Source organism: Lissotriton helveticus, chromosome 2_1 (assembly GCF_964261635.1).
Source record: "Lissotriton helveticus chromosome 2_1, aLisHel1.1, whole genome shotgun sequence".
NCBI lineage: Eukaryota > Metazoa > Chordata > Amphibia > Caudata > Salamandridae > Lissotriton > Lissotriton helveticus.
In genome coordinates, this window is record NC_136059.1 from 40,162,940 (window position 1) to 40,183,303 (window position 20,364).

Here is a 20,364-nt window from a genome sequence, read left to right on the forward strand (position 1 = left end):
GGTAGGCCTGACAAGACTACTAAACGAACTCTCCGAATTTCTGTCGGCAAATAACCTGGAGTTAAATCTCACAAAAACCAAAACGATGCTTATTACAAATCGCACAGCCACGACTCAACAAATTAGATTAAAGGGAAATCTGTTGGAGAAGGTATCATGCTATAAATATTTGGGTTTTTATATTGATGACAAACTTTTGTTTCGTGAACAGAAAAAATACATGAAACAACGAGAAGAGGCCCTAACATTCACCCTCAAAACCCTTGCAAAGAATTTGGAAGGCCCGTCTCTGAAACCATTGTTAACGGTAATGTTAGCCAAAGCACTGCCAACACTATCATATGCCAGTGCTGCAATGCATGGAAATGAAGCAGAAACTCTAAACAGTCTAATTACGCGCATTTACAAAAAGGTTCTTCTACTTTCGAAGACTGCCTCACCAGCTCAAATGCGCTTGGAGTTTGGGCTAATGAATGAAACACTGGGAAGGCTCTACACATACATTATAGTATGGTATCAAATATAACAAAACATAGAAAAAAACGGCCTTAATGAATCCTTATGGCAGGAAATGGATCAAGATAAATATTCACCAGCATACACATTTCTTGAACACTCCTTAAAGATGACATATACAAGGGAGCTGTGGAGTAAACAAATGCCTTACCAAGCATTCAAATTAATAATAAATAAAGCTGCAAAGTTCCACTCATTATTGACCAATAAAGATCTTTTTCGAACAAGAAGTCACTCGTGGACACTGATTAATACTTATAAAACCTTGAAACAAGCAGCCTATCTAGACTCCACCTATTCCATTTAGGTAAAGAGGAAATTAATAACGTTAAGGTTCGGACACTTCCCTACTCTTGCGGAAGCCCCTCACTGGAAACCAAAAGAAAATGATAATTGCCGACATTGTGGTTATAAAAAAGAAGACTTCATTCATCTTGTATGTCACTGTAAGACATTGCAACTAGCACAAACCACAATATTGCGGCGAGCATTTCAGGACAGAGGCATTAGATCGTGCAGGAGAGCTATCATATGTGGACTAGACTCCAACGACCCCCAAATGAATTGTAAATTGATTACATTTCTATGAATCCATGAGCATGTACTGAATGTCAAATCATGTTAATAATATGAAAAGTATTTTACAATTGTATAATCGTCTAAGATTTTATATTTTTATAGAGACGCAATTTTTTATGTGTAGCACACTTTTAATATTAGAATTTGGTATATTGTTATAGTTTTAACTAACTGAACAATAAAATAAACAACAACAACACTCCTGGAACCATAACATCAACAGGTGCTGGAGAAATATGAGAAACAACAGAGGGGCAACCTGTACATCCGGGCACTGGAACAACATCCCAATGAACCTCAGACCTACTGACTCTCCTGGAATTCAAAAAAAGTTACGAAGCAAATAAAATGTGGTGAAGTTTATTTTCCAGGTGACTTACTGAGGCCTTGTATCCCAAGTGCCTTGAGTGATGATGAATGTGGCCTCTACATACAGTGTTGACAAGCAACAGGACTGAGATAACAGTGACTATCCGTGGTGTTAGCTGCACCATTTACTAGGAGTAAGTACAGCAAGAGTAGGCACTTACCCAGCTATGATGGCTCCTAAGTGGCCAATAAACCACTCTGGGGAGTTCGAGCCCAGGATTCCAACACCGTGGAAGCGCTCCAGACCAAGCTGCAAGGATGAGATTTAAAAGGTCTTGATCAGTACTAGCTTTTCTGCCATGGTCCATAGGTGAAGTATGATTGTCAATTATTCTTTTGCCTTAACTTATAAGACTTGCTGTTACCAAGTTATAATTAGAAAGTCTATAGTGGTCCAGTCACAACTCAAATGAATGAAAGAAAGCAACAAGGTTCTAAGTTCATGTAGTTTCTCACAGATGACGAAACATATTCGTTTGCAAAACTTAGAGAACACAAGTTTCAATATATATGTACAGGTGATCCTATGTATTCCATAAGTGATACGGTGTGGTGCTCAGGTGTATGGTCAAAGATTGTGACAAAACACAAAATATATTCATATAGATAGAGAAAAAACAATCCAGCTTAGTGTGTCCAATGTAGATGAAAATCTGCAACATAATTCCTTCAATGTTTAGATTTTATGTTTAAAGTTATGTCACCAGGTCAAAACACTTAAATTAAGAGATGTCAGCGTTTCGACCCGCCTTTAATAGTTTTCCATGAAAAACGGTTCTTCATTAGAACCAAAATCATAGACACAGCCTACACAATGAAAATACAAAAAAAACATGTGAGTGAATTTCACAGGACTGAGTGAAAGAGAATAAATCTAATGGTTTCATACCCAAGCCTCATCTAACAACGATGTCAAATATATCACTGCAAATGGTGATGTTGAAAATCATCTTAAAGACACGTGGACACAGTTCCTGAGAACGGAAAACAGACCTAAAGTCACAATGTACAAGCAATAAAGTTACCAAAGGCACTGAATAATGGGTACATGCTAACTTACCACTGAATTTGATTTAAATGTAATTATATAGGTAAGCATGGTCTGCAGTGGTAACCTGGAAGAAGTTATGAAGCACATGATGTAACCAACAACAGGTCAGGACATTGAATCTCGCATGATAATGAAATAGTATATCTACTCCCCAAGATACAGCTAGGTAGTATCAGGGTCAACAAACATCCACAACTTTTAAAAATGGTCATTGTTCCTTGTGAGGATACAACAAACAATTGAGAAGGACCCCTTGAGAAAAAGAGAAAAAGATGCTGATCCTGCGAAGAGCAGTCTGCAATGAACTGAGCTGAACCACAGGGACGCTTATCAGCCGGCAATTGAAACGCAAGCAGACGCCTCACATCAACATCTAGGCACTCCAGACCGAGCTGCAAGGATGAGATTCAGGGAGTTTGATCAGCTCCAGCGTATCTGCAATGGTCTCTTAGCACAGCACTCACACTTAAAGCACACAGATCTTCTTACTGCCTCTGGCTAAAGAGTTACATGTTGATTTCAACAAAACTAAGTTCATTGATTTCAACAAAGCTAAGTTGCTGCACATCACCAACACCTTGTACAGACACTTGTTTAAAACTGGTAAGACATTCAAACTTGTCCAACTTAGCAGTAATTTATTAATACCAAAGAGAGAGTAAGGGTATTTTATAGGTACCTACTCCTTGAACCCCTAGGTTAATATAACAAAAACAATGACAGGAGTAGTCCCCAAAACATGAAATATTAATAGTTCTCGAACAGATAGAAGATGAATAAGTGGTAGAAAAAAGAAGTCATTTCTTTTTTAAGAAACCCCTCACTCACCGACCTAGTCGGTGACATGCTTCATCATCGGGGCCCACCCAAGTGACCGAGTGCCACTTAGGTGTGCTGCGACGCCTGCAATTGCAGCGGAGCCGGTTGCTTTTGTGTAGTGAGGGGTGAAAAAGTGAAATTGTTAGTGAGGTGAATTAAAAAAGGTAAACAACAGATGCTCCTTTTGAACTATTTATTCTGGAGTTCGTGTCACCTAATTAAAAGCAAGTGTGATACTACTCATGGTGCTATTGGCCATATAGTATCTGGAAGTGGTTAAAAGAATGTGGTCAACATGTTTCAACCTGTTGTAATTATCGGTTTTCTTCAGGACCAAGATATAAGGGACAAGAGGTCTGCACACGCTAAGGTGCACCCTTCTCAGACCCTACAGTGTAACTCCCGTGTACTCACCGTTGTTCGTTCTATATACAGCATTCTGTGTAAGAACCTGGAGATAGAAACATAAACATACATAACATGATCATGATAATCTTCCATTTAGGTATATATTCATCTCTATTATTCCAATGCACTCTAATAAGGCATGTAGAAATGTGCACTAACAGCATAAGAATTATATCGCTAGTCACAAATGGTAACTCATTCTATGGGTTCCCAAGTGAATTCCCAGAAACACCTTTAATTTTTTCTTTTTGTTAAGTTACCATAAACAATGTGGTCACTCCTCTTATGTAAACACACATTGTATTGCAAAAGAGAAACAAAATACAGATAGGACGAAAAACCAGGTAGTCCAAAAGCAGTGCAAAAAGCTGATTATGCCAAAAAAGGAAAGGATGGGGATGTTTTTTTTACCCTACTAATTGTACCCCTATCAGGAGCAACGACTTACTCCATCTGAGGTGCTAAATGTGCCTCATGGACATCACGGGTGGCTGATCTCCGAGCGTTCTAAAAAAGGGGGGACAACCATGAATCCAATAGTTAAAGTTTCAAAAGAGGCCCGAGTCCAATAATCCCGACTTAACAGAGAACCCATCTCATTAAATCAGTGAATCTGTATATCTTACTTGTCGGTTGGCGTCAGCCCGCCATCAACCTATTCTTTCAGTGCAGTGTCCCGACGATAGTTGGACCCGCACTTCCGCGTATCTTATATTCTCATTGGGCTCACAGGGCGCGTGATGCTCATGGAGCCGATTTTCTAATCCCATTGGGGCCCCGTGGCACGTTGTGTCTGTGCAGTCGGTCGTGTAAGGGACTCTGTTTAAAGATACAATTTTCTCCGAGTGTCAGGCTCACGGGGCACGTAATGATCGTAACGCCAATCTTGTAATATCATCGGGCCCCCGTGGCACGTTATGTCCGCGCCGCCGATCTTATGAGGGACCATATGTAAAGAGACAATACTCTCCGAGCATGAGGGAATCACGATTTTTTCTTTTTAAGGAAAAAGTTGCAACTTTATTAGTCTCGCAACAATGTTTTTAGCCGTGTACAATGATGTTAACATTTAGAGGAGTTCTCTTACTAATAATAAACTTGACTGTATGTAATGGCTATAAGGACACAAGAGAGACAGTTTTTTAAAAATCGAAACACAGTCACCGTATAGTTAGAGAGAAATATGATGCCATATTCAGATGTTTACTGCTAATTCAGACAGGAATTTATATTAGAGCAATCATTTGTTTCTCACAGTGGAATTTATATTAGAGCACTCATTTGTTTCTCACAGTGGACCAAGATATCGTTTAATCCAGAGATGTGTGTCGATAAACGATATATCCAACGCTTTTCCATTTCAAAAAGGCGATAGTTGGTATTGTCGCCTTTTGGTAATTGTTCAATTATTGTCCATTTTAAGTCATTTGTGGTGTGATTGGCTGACAAAAAATGTTCTGTGAGTCTTGTTGCCATTTTTTTTACATCTGATTGAACTCCTATGTTCATAAATACGCTGTTTGGCTTTTCTGCCGGTCATTCCCACATACTGTAGTCCACATGGGCAGGTGATTTGATATGCTATATTTGTACTGTTACAATTTGTATGTGTTCGTTGTATCCAGGTCTCACCATTCGTCAGCTGTAGCGTTTTTGTTGTTGTTGTTAAATGACAAACGCTGCAGTTGCCACAAGGATGGTGTCCCGTTACTTTTGGAAGACCCCAGGCGCTCAGGACATTAGGCTGTTCTGTCACGCTTGATTTTCTTGGTCGGGTGTGCACCAAGGTGTCCTTGATGCTGCGGGCTCTTTTAAATGAAAAGAGTGGTTTCTCCCAGCGGAGATTCCCGGTGTTCAAAATTTTCCAATGTTTTTTAATAGACTTAGTTACCTTGTTGGATATGCTGTTAAATATTGTGACACATGTTAGTGGCGGTGACTCCACTGTCTTAATCCTGTCTTCAAGGACAGCTTCTCTAGGCTAGTTGCGTGTTCGTTTTTGTCCTTTATTCAGGATATGTTTCGGGTATCCTCGTTCTGATAATTTTTTTGGCAGTTCTTTTGCTTGGCATTTATAGTCTTCCAACTTGCTGCAGTTGCGTCAAAGGCGGAGATACTGGCCGTAGGCCAGATTTTCTTTTAAACTCCGCGGGTAGAAGCTTTCATATCTTAATGCGTTGTTTTTTGCAGTTGGTTTATGATATGTTTTTGTGTGTAGAGTTCCATTTTCCTTTGTAATTTCCAAATCGAGGAACACCATTGTCTTGCTATCCACCGAGTGTGTCCACTTCAAATTTTCATCGCAGGTGTTTATCCAAGTAATGAATTCTCTTAGACTTTGTTCCGGTCCTTGCCAAATGGCAAGGACGTCATCGATGTATCTTTTCCAAAAGACAATATACTCTCCATAAGGATTGGACTCTGCTAGTATAAATTGTTTCTCGAAATCGAAAACATAGAGCCCCGTCACGCTGGGAGTGAACGTGCTTCCCATCGAGGTCCCCCCAGTTTGTAGAAAGAGGGTACCCTCGAACTAAAAAAAAAATATCATCGGGACACCGCGCTAGAAGAATAGGTTGATGGCGGGCTGACGCCAACTGACAAGTAAGATATACAGATTCACTGATTTAATGAGATGGGTTCTCCGTTAAGTCGGGATTACTTGACTCGGGCCTCTTTTGAAACTTTAACTATTGGATTCATGGTTGTCCCCCCTTTTTTAGAAAGCTCGGAGATCAGCCACCCGTGATGTCCATGAGGCACATTTGGCACCTCACAGAAGTAAGTCGTTGCTCCTGATAGGGGTACAATTAGTAGGGTAAAAACATCCCCATCCTTTCCTTTTTTGGCATAATCAGCTTTTTGCACTGCTTTTGGACTACCTGGTTTTTCGTCCTATCTGTATTTTGTTTCTCTTTTGCAATACAATGTGTGTTTACATAAGAGGAGTGACCACATTGTTTATGGTAACTTAACAAAAAGAAAAAATTAAAGGTGTTTCTGTGAATTCACTTGGGAACCCATAGAATGAGTTACCATTTGTGACTAGCGATATAATACTTATGCTATTAGTGCACATTTCTACATGCCTTATTAGAGTGCATTGGAATAATAGAGATGAATATATACCTAAATGGAAGATTATCATGATCATGTTATGTATGTTTATGTTTCTATCTCCAGGTTCTTACACAGAATGCTGTATATAGAACGAACAACTGTGAGTACACAGGAGTTACACTGTAGGGTCTGAGAAGGGTGCACCTTAGCGTGTGCAGACCTCTCGTCCCTTATATCTTGGTCCTGAAGAAAACCGATAATTACAACAGGTTGAAACATGTCGACCAGATTCTTTTAACCACTTCCAGATACTATATGGCCAATAGCACCATGAGTAGTATCACACTTGCTTTTAATTAGGTGACACGAACTCCAGAATAAATAGTTCAAAAGGAGCATCTGTTGTTTACCTTTTTTAAATTACCTCACTAACAATTTCACTTTTTCACCCCTCACTACACAATAACAACCAGCTCCGCTGCAATTGCAGGCGTCGCAGCACACCTAAGTGGCACTCGGTCACTTGGGTGGGCCCTGATGATGAAGCATGTCACCGACTAGGTCGGTGAGTGAGGGGTTTCTGAAAAAAGAAATGACTTCTTTTTTCTACCACTTATTCATCTTCTATCTGTTCGAGAACTAATATTTCATGTTTTGGGGACTACTCCTGTCATTGTTTTTGTTTTGTTGTTTCAACTTAGCAGTAACCCAAACAGCAGCCAAAAAATGAACCAAAAGGAAATTAGAGCATGTTAACATTGTTCATCAATCATCCCCTCCACAATATGGCACTCAGCGCTTTCAGTATTCCTTTTATTTTTTTTATTTTATTCATTCGTTTTCCAAGAGTAACAAGAAACAGGATAAATGTATACAGTACATAGTATTTGGCTCAGTATTGACATAATACAAGTAAGCTAATAATTCTGAATAATACACAGCATGGCAGTATCTACAATCACAATAAGGATATTGCACCTGGAGACGTGGCGCGCGGCGAAGCAAGATGGTTTCCACTTGAGGAGTCCCGGCACATCGAGCATTGCTTGAACATCAAGGGACCTTTTCTGCGTCTTCCTGCCTCTCTTGGAAACCTGTTTCGGAAGTCGGAACACATGGAGCGCGTTTCCAGCAAGTTTCAGACCTCAAGTAGGTCTTTTTGACTCTCTTTTCACTCCCGTTTTTTTTTCTTGGTGCTCTCACGGCCGCCATTTTAGGTGAATTCACCCCGCGCTTTCCTATCCCCTCAGCACGATGTTGTGGTGACGTTTTGGTCCTTCTGTCCCCCTTTTAAGCTGGTTTCTGTTCTAACTCTACAATTTTTTGGCGGCAAAATGCTTTTCTTTTTTTCTCTTCAGTTTTCATGGCCTTTAATAGTGGTCTACCTTGCATGTCGCTTCTGCGTATTATTTTGTGGCGCAGATATTTTTCAGGTTACTGCCATATAACTGCGTTCTCCTTCATGCCTGTTCCTCAGGATCAGCTTGGTTCTCCTTCTCCTTTTTTTCTTGCGTTCCCTTTTTTTCCTGTGGAGCTTTGGTGACATTCAGCTTATGACTCTGACGCAATATTGTTCTGCCTGTTCAGCATTGGTTTCAAGCATGGAACACTCGCAGAAGTCCCAGGGCCCCTCAACTGGGTGTCGCAAGGATACCAAGGCCACTTCTAGTAAACGCCTCAAACATGATCCTCCATCTCCTTCCAAGTCGCCTCTTCCACTCACATTGGAGGACATAATGGAGGAATTGCGTCTTATTAGACCTTTTATGACTAACACTGCCGCTTCCCTACAGAGTATTGAGGATAAATGGGCAGACCTTGATTCCAGACTTTCAGATGTCGAACAGAGGGTCAGTGATGCCAAGGATGTGTTAAAAACTGTCAAGACTCTTCAAAAAGAAGTCCGTCAACTGAAGACGACCACGGAGGACTTGGAAAACCGAAATAGGTGCAATAATATGCGCATTTACGGTATTCCAGAAAATTCTGAAGGCAACGACTTGACAACGTTCCTGAAATCTCAAGTCCTCCAGCTTGTTGGTCTCCCTAAAACTATGGACTTTAATATCCAGAGGGCGCATAGACTTGGGCCTCGGTCGGCCTCTACCTCTTCCAAACCATGCGGCATTATTGCTTATACTCTCCTTTACTCAGACCTAATGGCTATTCTCAGTGCAGCGAAACAGCACAAACAACTTTTTTGGTCTGGACACAGAATCTTCTTTAGTCAAGATGTCTCCAAATCCACTGCTAGCCGTCGGAAGGAATTTCTCGATCTACGACCTGTACTCCGATCTATGAATGCTCGCTACGCACTAATTCACCCCTGCTTCTTCAATGTTACATACAAAGAAAGAATTTGGGAGTTTTGAGGATCCTGTTGACCTTCGCAAGTTTATTCACTCACACAGAGGACAACAGATGGAACTCAGCAAGCCATAATATTGTCTTAATATTTCCGTAGTTTGTCTCAGTTTCTGTTTACTTCGCTTCCCGCCATGTTAATATGTTTGCTGTTTCATGTTTCACGAATCTTGTTCACTATTCCCTTATCGTTACTTCATCATAACCTTCTTGTTTTGTTAGGTACGTCTTCATTGTCCTGCTTGGTGGTTACCTTTCCATTTGTTCCCCTCCTACACATTTTAAATGTGATGTCTCTTTCCACGGCCCCGTTCCTCCCCATTGTATGGTAAGCCCATCTTTATTCTTCCTCCACGTGTTTATGTCAAGTTACCATTTCTTCACCCTGTATATTCTACATTTCACTTGGTATTTTTTTTTTCATTTTGTCCCATCTTACCATTTTGCTTATCTCGATGCTCCTCTCCTGTGTGGCTATTTTGCCTTTCGTCGCCCCTCTCCCTCTTTAATGTCTTCTCCTTCGTATTGCTCCTTGACTAGAGTCTGCAGACTCTTGGTCTTCTTCCTCTTGATATACATTCTGGTGGAGTCCTTTCCTCCACTGCCTGTCTCTCTCCTCTTTTCATTGTCTTTTTCTCTTTCCTTTTTATGTTTCGCTTCTATTGCTCTACATTTCACAACTTCTTATTCATCGCTCTTCTTATTCTCTCTTTATGTATTTTTCCGCTTTTTTAGAATCTCCCTAATTTTTATTCATTGGTCCTTTCTCCCCCTTTATCTTCTCCTCCCTTTTCATATGATCTTTCTTTCTCCTTCCATTCCTGTCTCTTCATTCTTATTATTCATCCATCTTTGTCTTTCAATTTTTCTCTTATATATTTGAATTCATCCTTTTTTCCTTTCCCTCTACAAGATATTTCCCTTTTTAATCCTCTATTTTTCTATTTTCCTTTCTCATGAAAGGACTACGCATTATAACTTGGAATGTTAAGGGATTGCGCAATCCTATTAAAAGACATCGAGTGTTTTCGCACCTTGCTAGACTGAATTGTCGAATTGCAATGTTGCAAGAATCTCATCTTACAACCCGAGACTTATCTATGTTACGTAAATATTGGGTTCGTGAGATCTTCTGTTCACCTGCTGTCAACAATAAGAACGGTGTAATTATTTTATTTCATAAATCTTTAAATGTTGTTTTACATAATGAGTTTGTTGATGCTAATGGCAGATGGTTGTATTTAGATGTTATTGTTAACAATCATCCTTTTTCTCTATGTAATGTTTATGGTCCTAATGGTGTCGAGACATCCTTCTGGAATGACTTTTCCACCCTCCTCCCCTCTCATTCTGCCGAACACTTAATCCTTGGTGGTGACTGCAATCAACTAATGGACCCTTTCCTTGATCGTAAATCCCAGACTAGATATGTCCCTAATAGAATGCAGAAAGGTTTCTCTAAGACCATCACCAATAGGGGACTCATTGACGCTTGGCGCACCTCTCCTCCTGATATTCTTGAATTCTTCTTTTTTTCTCTTGTTCAAAAATCGCACTCACGGATTGACTACTTTTTCCTTACACAGCCCGCCTTCCAATATGTGAATAAGGTTGATATTGGCTCCATACTTATATCTGATCATGCCCCTGTTATTCTCGATATGGATTATCCTTCTCCCTCCTCTACTTCTGAGAGATGGCGCTTCAATAATTCCCTTCTGTTAGATACCCAATTCTCTGAACAATTCCTTCTTTCGCCCAAGACTTTATTCGACTTAATCTTTCCTCCATTTCTCAATTTCATGCTCTTTGGGATGCCTTTAAAGCCTCTTCTAGGGGCTTTATTATTGATTACGTTTCGCGTAAGAATAAAAAAGCTCTTTCTCACTCCCAATCGCTTCTCAACCAAATTAAAGCTCTTGAGCACAAGTATTTTACCACCTGTTCCCCGGATATCCTACCTCTTCTTATTCGAACCAAGATGCAATATAACAAACTTTCCTGGGATTCGGCCAGTAATACCCTCCTCAAATTCAATGCCAAGATGTATGGTGGTCGCAATAAAGCTGGTAGATCTCTAGCGAATTATCTAAAGATTAAGAAACAAAAGTCTAAAATCACAGCCATAAACCACGTTTCGTGTATTTTACACTTTTCTGATTCCTCTATACTTGACTGCTTTTCTAATTATTACTCCTCTTTATTCACACCGGAGAATTCTCCTACTTCTGACCATCTTGACTCCTTTTTTCAAACCATCCCCAAATCCCTTGACAATGTCCCTGACCTAACTTCTCTAGATATACCCATTTCCGCTGCTGAACTTATTGAGGCGTTATCCTTATTGCCTAAAGACAAAACACCAGGTCCGGATGGTTTCACGGTTCGTTTTTTTTTTACACTTTAAAACCCTTCTTATCCCCCATCTCTTGTCTCTGGTGGTTTCCTTTCTGTCAGCTGGCGAATCTCAGGGCTCATTTACGCAAGCAATGCTTTGCCTTATCCCAAAAAAAGATAAAGATCCCACCCTGTTTAAGAATTACAGACCAATTTCCCTCATTAATACTGACTGTAAAATCTATGCTAAGCTTCTTGCCCTCCGCACCAATAAGGTCATACCTGATTTAGTTAACATATACCAATCTGGCTTTGTAAAAGGCCGTTCAATCACAGACAATTCACGCACCCTCCTTAATATTATTCATCTGGCCTCAAAATCTGATTCTCCTCTTGCAGCCATCACCCTTGATGCTGAGAACGCGTTTGATAGGTTAAGCTGGGGTTTTATGTTTGGCTTTTTGAGATGGCATGGCTTTAGCCCCACTATTATTTTATTCATTAAACTATTATATTCTGCCCCTACCACTTCTGTTTGGGTTAATGGTTGTCAATCCAGTTATTTCCTTCTTCTTCGAGGTACCAGACAAGGTTGTCCCCTATCCCCTCTTCTCTTTATTCTTGCCCTTGAGCCTTTTCTGGAAACCATCAGAAGTTCCAAACGCTATACTAGCTTTCAATTTCAAAATGTCGATATTAAATTCACCGCTTATGCTGATGATATTCTCCTTTTTATATCAAACCCATCAGTTTCCTTACCAGAGATTTTCTCCCTATTGAATAGTTCCTCTGCCGTCTCGGGGTACAAGCTGAATATTGATAAATCTGAAATTATACCCCTCAACAAATTCTGCCTCCCTTCTATGTTTACTGACTCTGGTTTTGAATGGTCCTCTTCTCACATCAAGTGTGTTGGCATTCTCTATTGTAATAACCTTAGGGATCTTGTCAAAATTAATTTAGCTGAGATTCATAAAAAGACTTCGGCCCTCATTGATAGTCGGTCTCCTCTATTCCTTTCATGGTGGGGTAGATTGGCCACAATTAAAATGATGCTTCTCCCAATCATTAATTTCTATCTCTCAATGCTTCCCATTTCTCTTCCTAATACGTTCTTTCGTACTATTAACACTATCCTTATCAAGTTTCTGTGGAACTATCGCAAATCTAGATCGTCACTACCTCGACTTCAACTTCCTAAAGACTTGGGAGGAGTTAATTTGCAGAATCTTAAACTTTACCATTCTGCCTTCTCTCTGAAACAAATTTGGACTTTCCTTTCCGATTCTACCTCTTCTTCCTGTACTGCATGGAGCTCTTTGGAGCAGGCCCAGTACTCTCCCTTCTCCCTTCTTACGGCTATTTTGATTACTTTGCCCCCAAAACGTATGTCTTTCCCCACTTTGAATCATTCTAAGGCGTTAGCTCTTTCCTCGCTACGTGTTCATCCCTCTTTTCATTCTTTCTCCACGAATGTTCCTCTCTGGTATAATAAACACTTTAAGATTAATAATCGCGCTTTGTATTGGAAGGAGTGGATTGATAAAGGTATCTCTACTCCTCAACACTTGATGATAGATGGCACCTCTATGCCTTTTCCCGCCCTCCAATCCCTCTATCACATTTCCTCACAACATGTTTCTCAATATACTGCACTCACAAATGTCCTTACTTGATATTATACTCCTGCGCACTCCACTCCCACTTCTTCCCCTGATCAATTGTCTCCCCCCCCCGAACCCCATTGATTTTTCAACTCAATTTAAGGCAGATAATATATATATAAACTTTTATCCCATTCTCCTATTCCTAGAGTTAAATCTCCCTTATAACTACAATGGTAAAAAGACTTAAGTGTTGATCTCCATACACGTACTTGGGAATTTCTTTGGTCCAGACTTCACACAACTTCCTGCTCTGCCAGTACAACGCAAACTGTATACTATTTTTATAATAGACTTTTTTTCACCCCATGTGATCTTCACTGTTTTCATTTGTTAGACTCCCCTAAATGCTGGTCATGTTCTCATGCGAAGACAGACCTTCTTCACATGTTCTTCCATTGTTCTCTGGTTAATACCTTATGGACCACTATTTGGAGTAAACTTAATGATATTCTCCAACTAGATGTTCCTTTCCATATTAACCATGTTTTCTTGGGCAGTCTCTCCCCAGCTTTTGTCAATCACAAGGATGTAGGCCCTTTTATTAATCTTTTCTAAGCAATTTCCTTTCAGATTATTACTGCTAATTGGAAGGATACTTCTAAAATTTCTTACCAAGCCTGGTGGAATTTAGTATGTCATCATCATAGAATGGATAGAGCCTACGCAACCTCCACCTCCTTATTAATCAAGAGAGATTTATTATGGTTACGTTTAACTACCTTTTTGTCTAGAAAGTTAACATGATTCATGTAATTATTACTTTTTCATCGTTATACTTCTCATACAGTCATTTTGTTTATTGTTGCTTTTCTTCTCCTTCTTTCTTCTCCTTTCTACTCTTTTCTTTTCTTCTCTCTCCTCTTCTCCCTCTTCTTTCTTTCTTTTTCTTTCTTCTTTCCTTTTTCGTTAAAATTCATCAAAATGCTTTTTTCACTAAGTATAGTTTTCTTCTATAGGATATTATGTTATATGGCTTCGTTTTACATTCCAAGTTGTCAATTTTTTCCTACTTTTACTAGTGCTTTGTACTGATGTTTTCTGATGTTTTACATTGTCTTTATAATCTCAATAAAGCATTTTAAACTAAAAAAAAGGATATTGCACCTGAAAAGAAAAGGCATCACATGACATTATACTCAAAAGAGAAGAACAGAGGAGGTACATTTCATGACAGTGGAATGCAGAGCAAGGGCACGGACGTGCCCAAAACGATATGCACCACTAAATATGCATGAATAAAAGCAACTGAACTAAGAAGTCTGACTCTGGCGAATATATTGTTGCTGCCTGCGTACCTGTCCATGCACGAAGCACGATGAGGGCAAGTTGGTATATATATATATATATATATATATATATATATATATTCACTGAAAAAAACATAGGTTATAGACCATATATAGTTAGGAATTAGCATTTACAAAACCTTGAAAATTCACTGAAAAAACCATAGGTTATAGACCATATATAGTTAGGAATTAGCATTTAAAAAACCTTATTTTACTCATACAAAACCATTGAAATTCCATATATAGTTAGTTGTACTAACTATATATCGCGCACCCGCAATCCACTGCTGATCATGTCACATATTACATCATTCATGACATGGTCAGTGACATCACTGATGACATCACTGATGACATCTCAAATGACATCACTGATGACATCACTGATGACATCTCAAATGACATCACTGATGACATCATCCAGTGACTGTGTGTTTCTGTAAAGTTTAAATATGTTTTACATATTGAAGAATGAGTAGATGTAGAAGTGTCTGGATGAAGGATTTAGTAGGTGCGTGACTGACTGTATGAGTTAGTGATTAAATGTGTCTCACTGAATGCATGGGTTAGTGACTAAACTGTCTTAATTTGTGCATCATTATGTCTGTTGTTCTGTAAACTGCTGCATGTGTTGATCAGTAGCTATATGAGTAACTATATGGGTTATTGATTGGTTGCCCAAGCATTTGTATGGGAGACTGAGTGTGTGTGTGGGTGGCTGGGAGGTGTATGACTCTGTGCATATATGTGTGAGCAGTTGATTCACTAGATGTATGGGTTCAAAAGTGCATGTGGAAACAGCTGTATGGGCGGTTGACTGTGTGCATGAGTGTATTGGTGAGTGAATGGATATCTCAGTGTTACATGTCAAAGTAAGTACATATGTAAAATACAGTACATGTGAGAGTTGACATATATAAATAACTGTGCATAGGAGCCAGTGAATGTGTGAGTGGCTGTATGCATCATTGTGAACTTGTATCCAGGATTGTATAAGAGAGTAAATATGTTTTAGTATATGTTTGAATAAGTAAGGTGTGTATAACTGTATAGTTGAGAAAATGGAGGTGTGATTGATTCTTTGCATGACTGACTAGGTGTCTGAGTAACTCCATGGATGAGTGACAGTCTGTGAGTGTATGTTTACACTGAGTGTATCTAAGGTTATATTAGAGTCTGAAGAGGTTCATTGTATTATCACATGAATGATGTCATCAGTGATGTGATCAGTAATGTCAAATGAGATGTTATCAGTGATGTCATCAGTGATGTCATTTGAGATGTCATCAGTGATGTCATCAGTGATGTCATCAGTGATGTCATTTGAGATGTCATCAGTGATGTCATCAGTGATGTCACTGACCATGTCATGAATGATGTAATATGTGACATGATCAGCAGTGGATTGCGGGTGCGCGATATATAGTTAGTACAACTAACTATATATGGAATTTCAATGGTTTTGTGTGAGTAAAATAAGGTTTTTTAAATGCTAATTCCTAACTATATATGGTCTATAACCTATGGTTTTTTCAGTGAATTTTCTGGGTTTTGTAAATGCTAATTCCTAACTATGGGGTCGATTAGGATGGCGGACGGAAACGTGTACCGTCCGCCGCGGAAGGTGGCAAGATACTCCGGACCTGTCCGCGTAAAATCCGCAACAGCAATTAGGATAAAACATGGAAAAAACGCCGACCGCGGCGTACGGAGCACACCAATCCCCGTCCGCGGCGGTCGGAGTACACCTGAGTCCGCGGCAGGCGGACGGAACAGTAAAAACACCGACCGCCGCGTACGCACATGACCGCGAATACATCCACCACCCCCGCGATACCTGCGCAATGTCCGTGTCCGCAATTAGGATAACTCCGCAAGTACCCCGGTAGTCACCGCCATCCACGTCCGCAGCGGTACAAAAGCACCGAGAATCCGTGCACCACAGCGGAACGACAACACAAACAACATCCCTACTGTCAAACCAATGCCATACATTGCCACGGAAGTTTATCACCAAACACACGAAAAAAAACGCCCACCCACCGAAAACATCCAAACCAATCACAACACACAATGATCCACCGCCAAGCACCACACAATCCACACCTGGCAACACTCCCACCTAGCACCTGACTGCCAATAACCATTCAGACACGGTCTAGACACACACCATAAAAGAACTCCCACCCACTCCACAACTCCTCTGCATCACAGCATAGCTGCTAGCAGGACACACCACTGAACTGAGACCAAAGAGAAATAGCATTCACACAACCCACACCCAAACACACCCACCACACAAACACCCACCACACCATTCTTACACACCACACACCTGCACCTCCCCATCCACGCAAACCCACACCCCGAGCACCACACACCATGGCACCAAAAAAAAAACCAAAATTCACTGACACCGAGTTGAAGGTTATGGTAGATGAGATTATCCGTGTGGAACCCCACTTATTCGGGGCCCTAGTGCAGCAGACCAGCATAGCCAGGAGAAACAGCATGTGGGACCGGATAGTCACCAGGGTGAATGCCTCCGGGAGCGTCCCGAGGACGAAGCAGGACATCCAGAGGCGGTGGCACGATCTAAAGACCTGAGTCAAAGCCATACGAGCCAAGAACTATCTCCGGGCTAATCACACAGGCGGTGGAACCCCTCCGGAGCCCTTACCCTACACCGAGTGGGAGGACAAGGTGATGACCATCATCCACCCTGAGAGCCTTGATGGACTTCCTGAGGGAGAAGAGGCTGGTAAGTACAAACCAAGCACCACGAGCACTACTACATGGTGTGCCTCACACAACTGTGAAGACACATCTCCCAGACCCCAACCCATGCATGCAGTCCACATACTCACCAACGTCGAAATCACTCCAACAGGCCCCCATGTCCATAGGGATGGCGGTGGTGGTGGGTGTGAGGGGATGGAACCACAACACCCAACAGGCCCCCATGTCCATAGGGATGGCGGTGGTGGTGGGTGTGAGGGGATGGAACTACAACACCCAACAGGCCCCCATGTCCATAGGGATGGCGGTGGTGGTGGTGGTGGTGGGTGGTGGTGGGTGTGAGGGGATGTAACTACAACTCCCAACAGGCCCCCATGTCCATAGGGATGGCGGTGGTGGTGGGTGTGAGGGGATGGAACCACAACTCCCAACAGGCCCCCATGTCCATAGGGATGGCGGTGGTGGTGGGTGTGAGGGGATGGAACTACAACTCCCAACAGGCCCCCATGTCCATAGGGATGGCGGTGGTGGTGGGTGTGAGGGGATGGAACCACAACTCCCAACAGGCCCCCATGTCCATAGGGATGGCGGTGGTGGTGGGTGTGAGGGGATGGAACCACAACTCCCAACAGGCCCCCATGTCCATAGGGATGGCGGTGGTGGTGGGTGTGAGGGGATGGAACTACAACTCCCAACAGGCCCCCATGTCCATAGGGATGGCGGTGGTGGTGGGTGTGAGGGGATGGAACCACAACTCCCAACAGGCCCCCATGTCCATAGGGATGGCGGTGGTGGTGGGTGTGAGGGGATGGAACCACAACTCCCAACAGGCCCCCATGTCCATAGGGATGGCGGTGGTGGTGGGTGTGAGGGGATGGAACTACAACTCCCAACAGGCCCCCATGTCCATAGGGATGGCGGTGGTGGTGGGTGTGAGGGGATGGAACCACAACTCCCAACAGGCCCCCATGTCCATAGGGATGGCGGTGGTGGTGGTGGTGGTGGGTGGTGGTGGGTGTGAGGGGATGTAACTACAACTCCCAACAGGCCCCCATGTCCATAGGGATGGCGGTGGTGGTGGGTGTGAGGGGATGGAACCACAACTCCCAACAGGCCCCCATGTCCATAGGGATGGCGGTGGTGGTGGGTGTGAGGGGATGGAACTACAACTCCCAACAGGCCCCCATGTCCATAGGGATGGCGGTGGTGGTGGGTGTGAGGGGATGGAACCACAACTCCAAACAGGCCCCCATGTCCATAGGGATGGCGGTGGTGGTGGGTGTGAGGGGATGGAACTACAACTCCCAACAGGCCCCCATGTCCATAGGGATGGCGGTGGTGGTGGTGGGTGGGGTGAGTACCAGTGCAGACAGAATCGGCAAAAAAAGTGAAAACAACCTGTCAAGTCCACATTACTCATCCTCACATTTTTGTTTTGCAGGTCATCCTAATCTGACAGCTGGAAGCAACACCCGCCCTCCAGACTCGCCAATCACAGACGTCTCAGGGGACGATTGGCCAGCCACCTCCGGGGCAGAGGATGATCCCGGCACAAGCAGCCAGCCAGGGCCATCTGGCTCCCAGGTCACCCCTGCACCAACAACTACGGCCTCTGCCATTGTGACAACACCGGCCACTGTGACCTGCACAGCCACCACCAGCACCACCTCCACCACCACCACCACTACTACCACCACTCCTGCCCCTGCCACCCTGCCCAACCCAACGGCCAACGCCGTGCCAGCGCCATCCCAGCCACGCAGGGAGAGTGTGAGGCAAGGCAGAGATGCAAGGCCAGATCCGGCAGGCAGGAGCATACGCCAAAGAAGACGGGAGGATACCAACACACCCAATCCAGTGCAACAGTCATTGGAGGCACTGGGCAGGGTGGAGGTGAGCTACCAACGTGGTCAGGCACAGGCAGACCGGGCCCACCAGGACTTTGTAGATAACACTGCAATGTTGGGGGCCATTGAGAGGCGGCTTGGCCAACTAGTGGACATCTTCACCAGGACAATCAGGCCACAAACAACGCCACCGCCACCGCCACCGCCAACGCCACCGCCACCGCCACCGCCACCGCCACCTGCGGCGGATGTGGTACCCGATGCCCCAGCGCAACCAGCTGACTCCGTACCGGCACAAAGACGGAGGGGCCGTCCGAGGCTGGAAGTGGGCGACAGCAGTGTGGAAGCAGCTGCCACACGCTCCAAGAGGAACAGAAAATGACTGTACCAGTACCTGCGCATGCCATTCACCCTGCCAACTATCCGGTCCCACCTGCCACAGGCCTGCTGTACTAGGCAGACACCACCCTATGTGGTGTCCGCACGGACATTTCATCTGCCATAACCTTCTACTCTCACTCCCCCACCCCTTCACTCATTTGTAAATATGCACCTACACCCATGCACAATTCGTAAATAAAAGCCACTTACTCACTCAATCATGTGTTGCCTCCATGTTTATTCACATGAATGCATCAGAAACAGATGTTACTAGGTACAGGTATCCAACTGGTACAGAATCATGGCGCTGCGGGAGTGACCTAGGGAAAATAGAAACCGCAAAGACACGTCAGGAAACATGATCACACTCATCAGAACACACTGCAGTGCAACATTTAACAACCCACACGCATCACAACAGTAATGGATGAGACGACACACATCATGGAGACGTGCATTGGCCACAATTTAGCACACACACACACATGCATGCATCACATAGCAGAACACAGAGATGAAGCACACCACTATGCCACAACACCAGCACACATTCACAGGGCATACCCAAGCAGCACAAGAGGAGCACACTCACAATCAAGGGAAGTAGCGATCAATGATCTGGCGCCTCTGGTCCACACCTTCCTCCTCACCACTATCCTCATCAGTTGACATGGGTGGGTCGGGAGGGCGAGGAACTTGCAGTTCATCAGGGTCCAAGAGCAGTTCAATGTTATAGCGCACAGCCAGGTTGTGAAGCATGCAGCACGCTATCACGATCTTGCATACTTTGCCTGGTGAGTAAGGCAGGGCCCCTCCAGTCTTATCCAGGCACCGAAACCTAGACTTGAGCAGGCCAAATGTCCGTTCTACCACTCGACGTGTCCTACCATGGGCATCATTGTATCTCATTTCTCCAGCTGTAGTGGGATTGCGTAAGG

At 43.0% G+C, this 20,364-nt stretch overlaps 1 protein-coding gene across 1 annotated transcript in view; it reads right to left on the minus strand.

The window, feature by feature from the left end:
• The window catches only part of LOC144820052 (long-chain-fatty-acid--CoA ligase ACSBG2-like), a 452,754-nt gene that overhangs the window by 313,892 nt on the left and 118,498 nt on the right, over positions 1-20,364 (minus strand). The window contains exon 3 of the mRNA XM_078677706.1: positions 1,626-1,714. Coding sequence (XP_078533832.1) covers positions 1,626-1,714 — 89 coding nt within the window. The remainder of the gene's footprint in view (positions 1-1,625; positions 1,715-20,364) is intronic.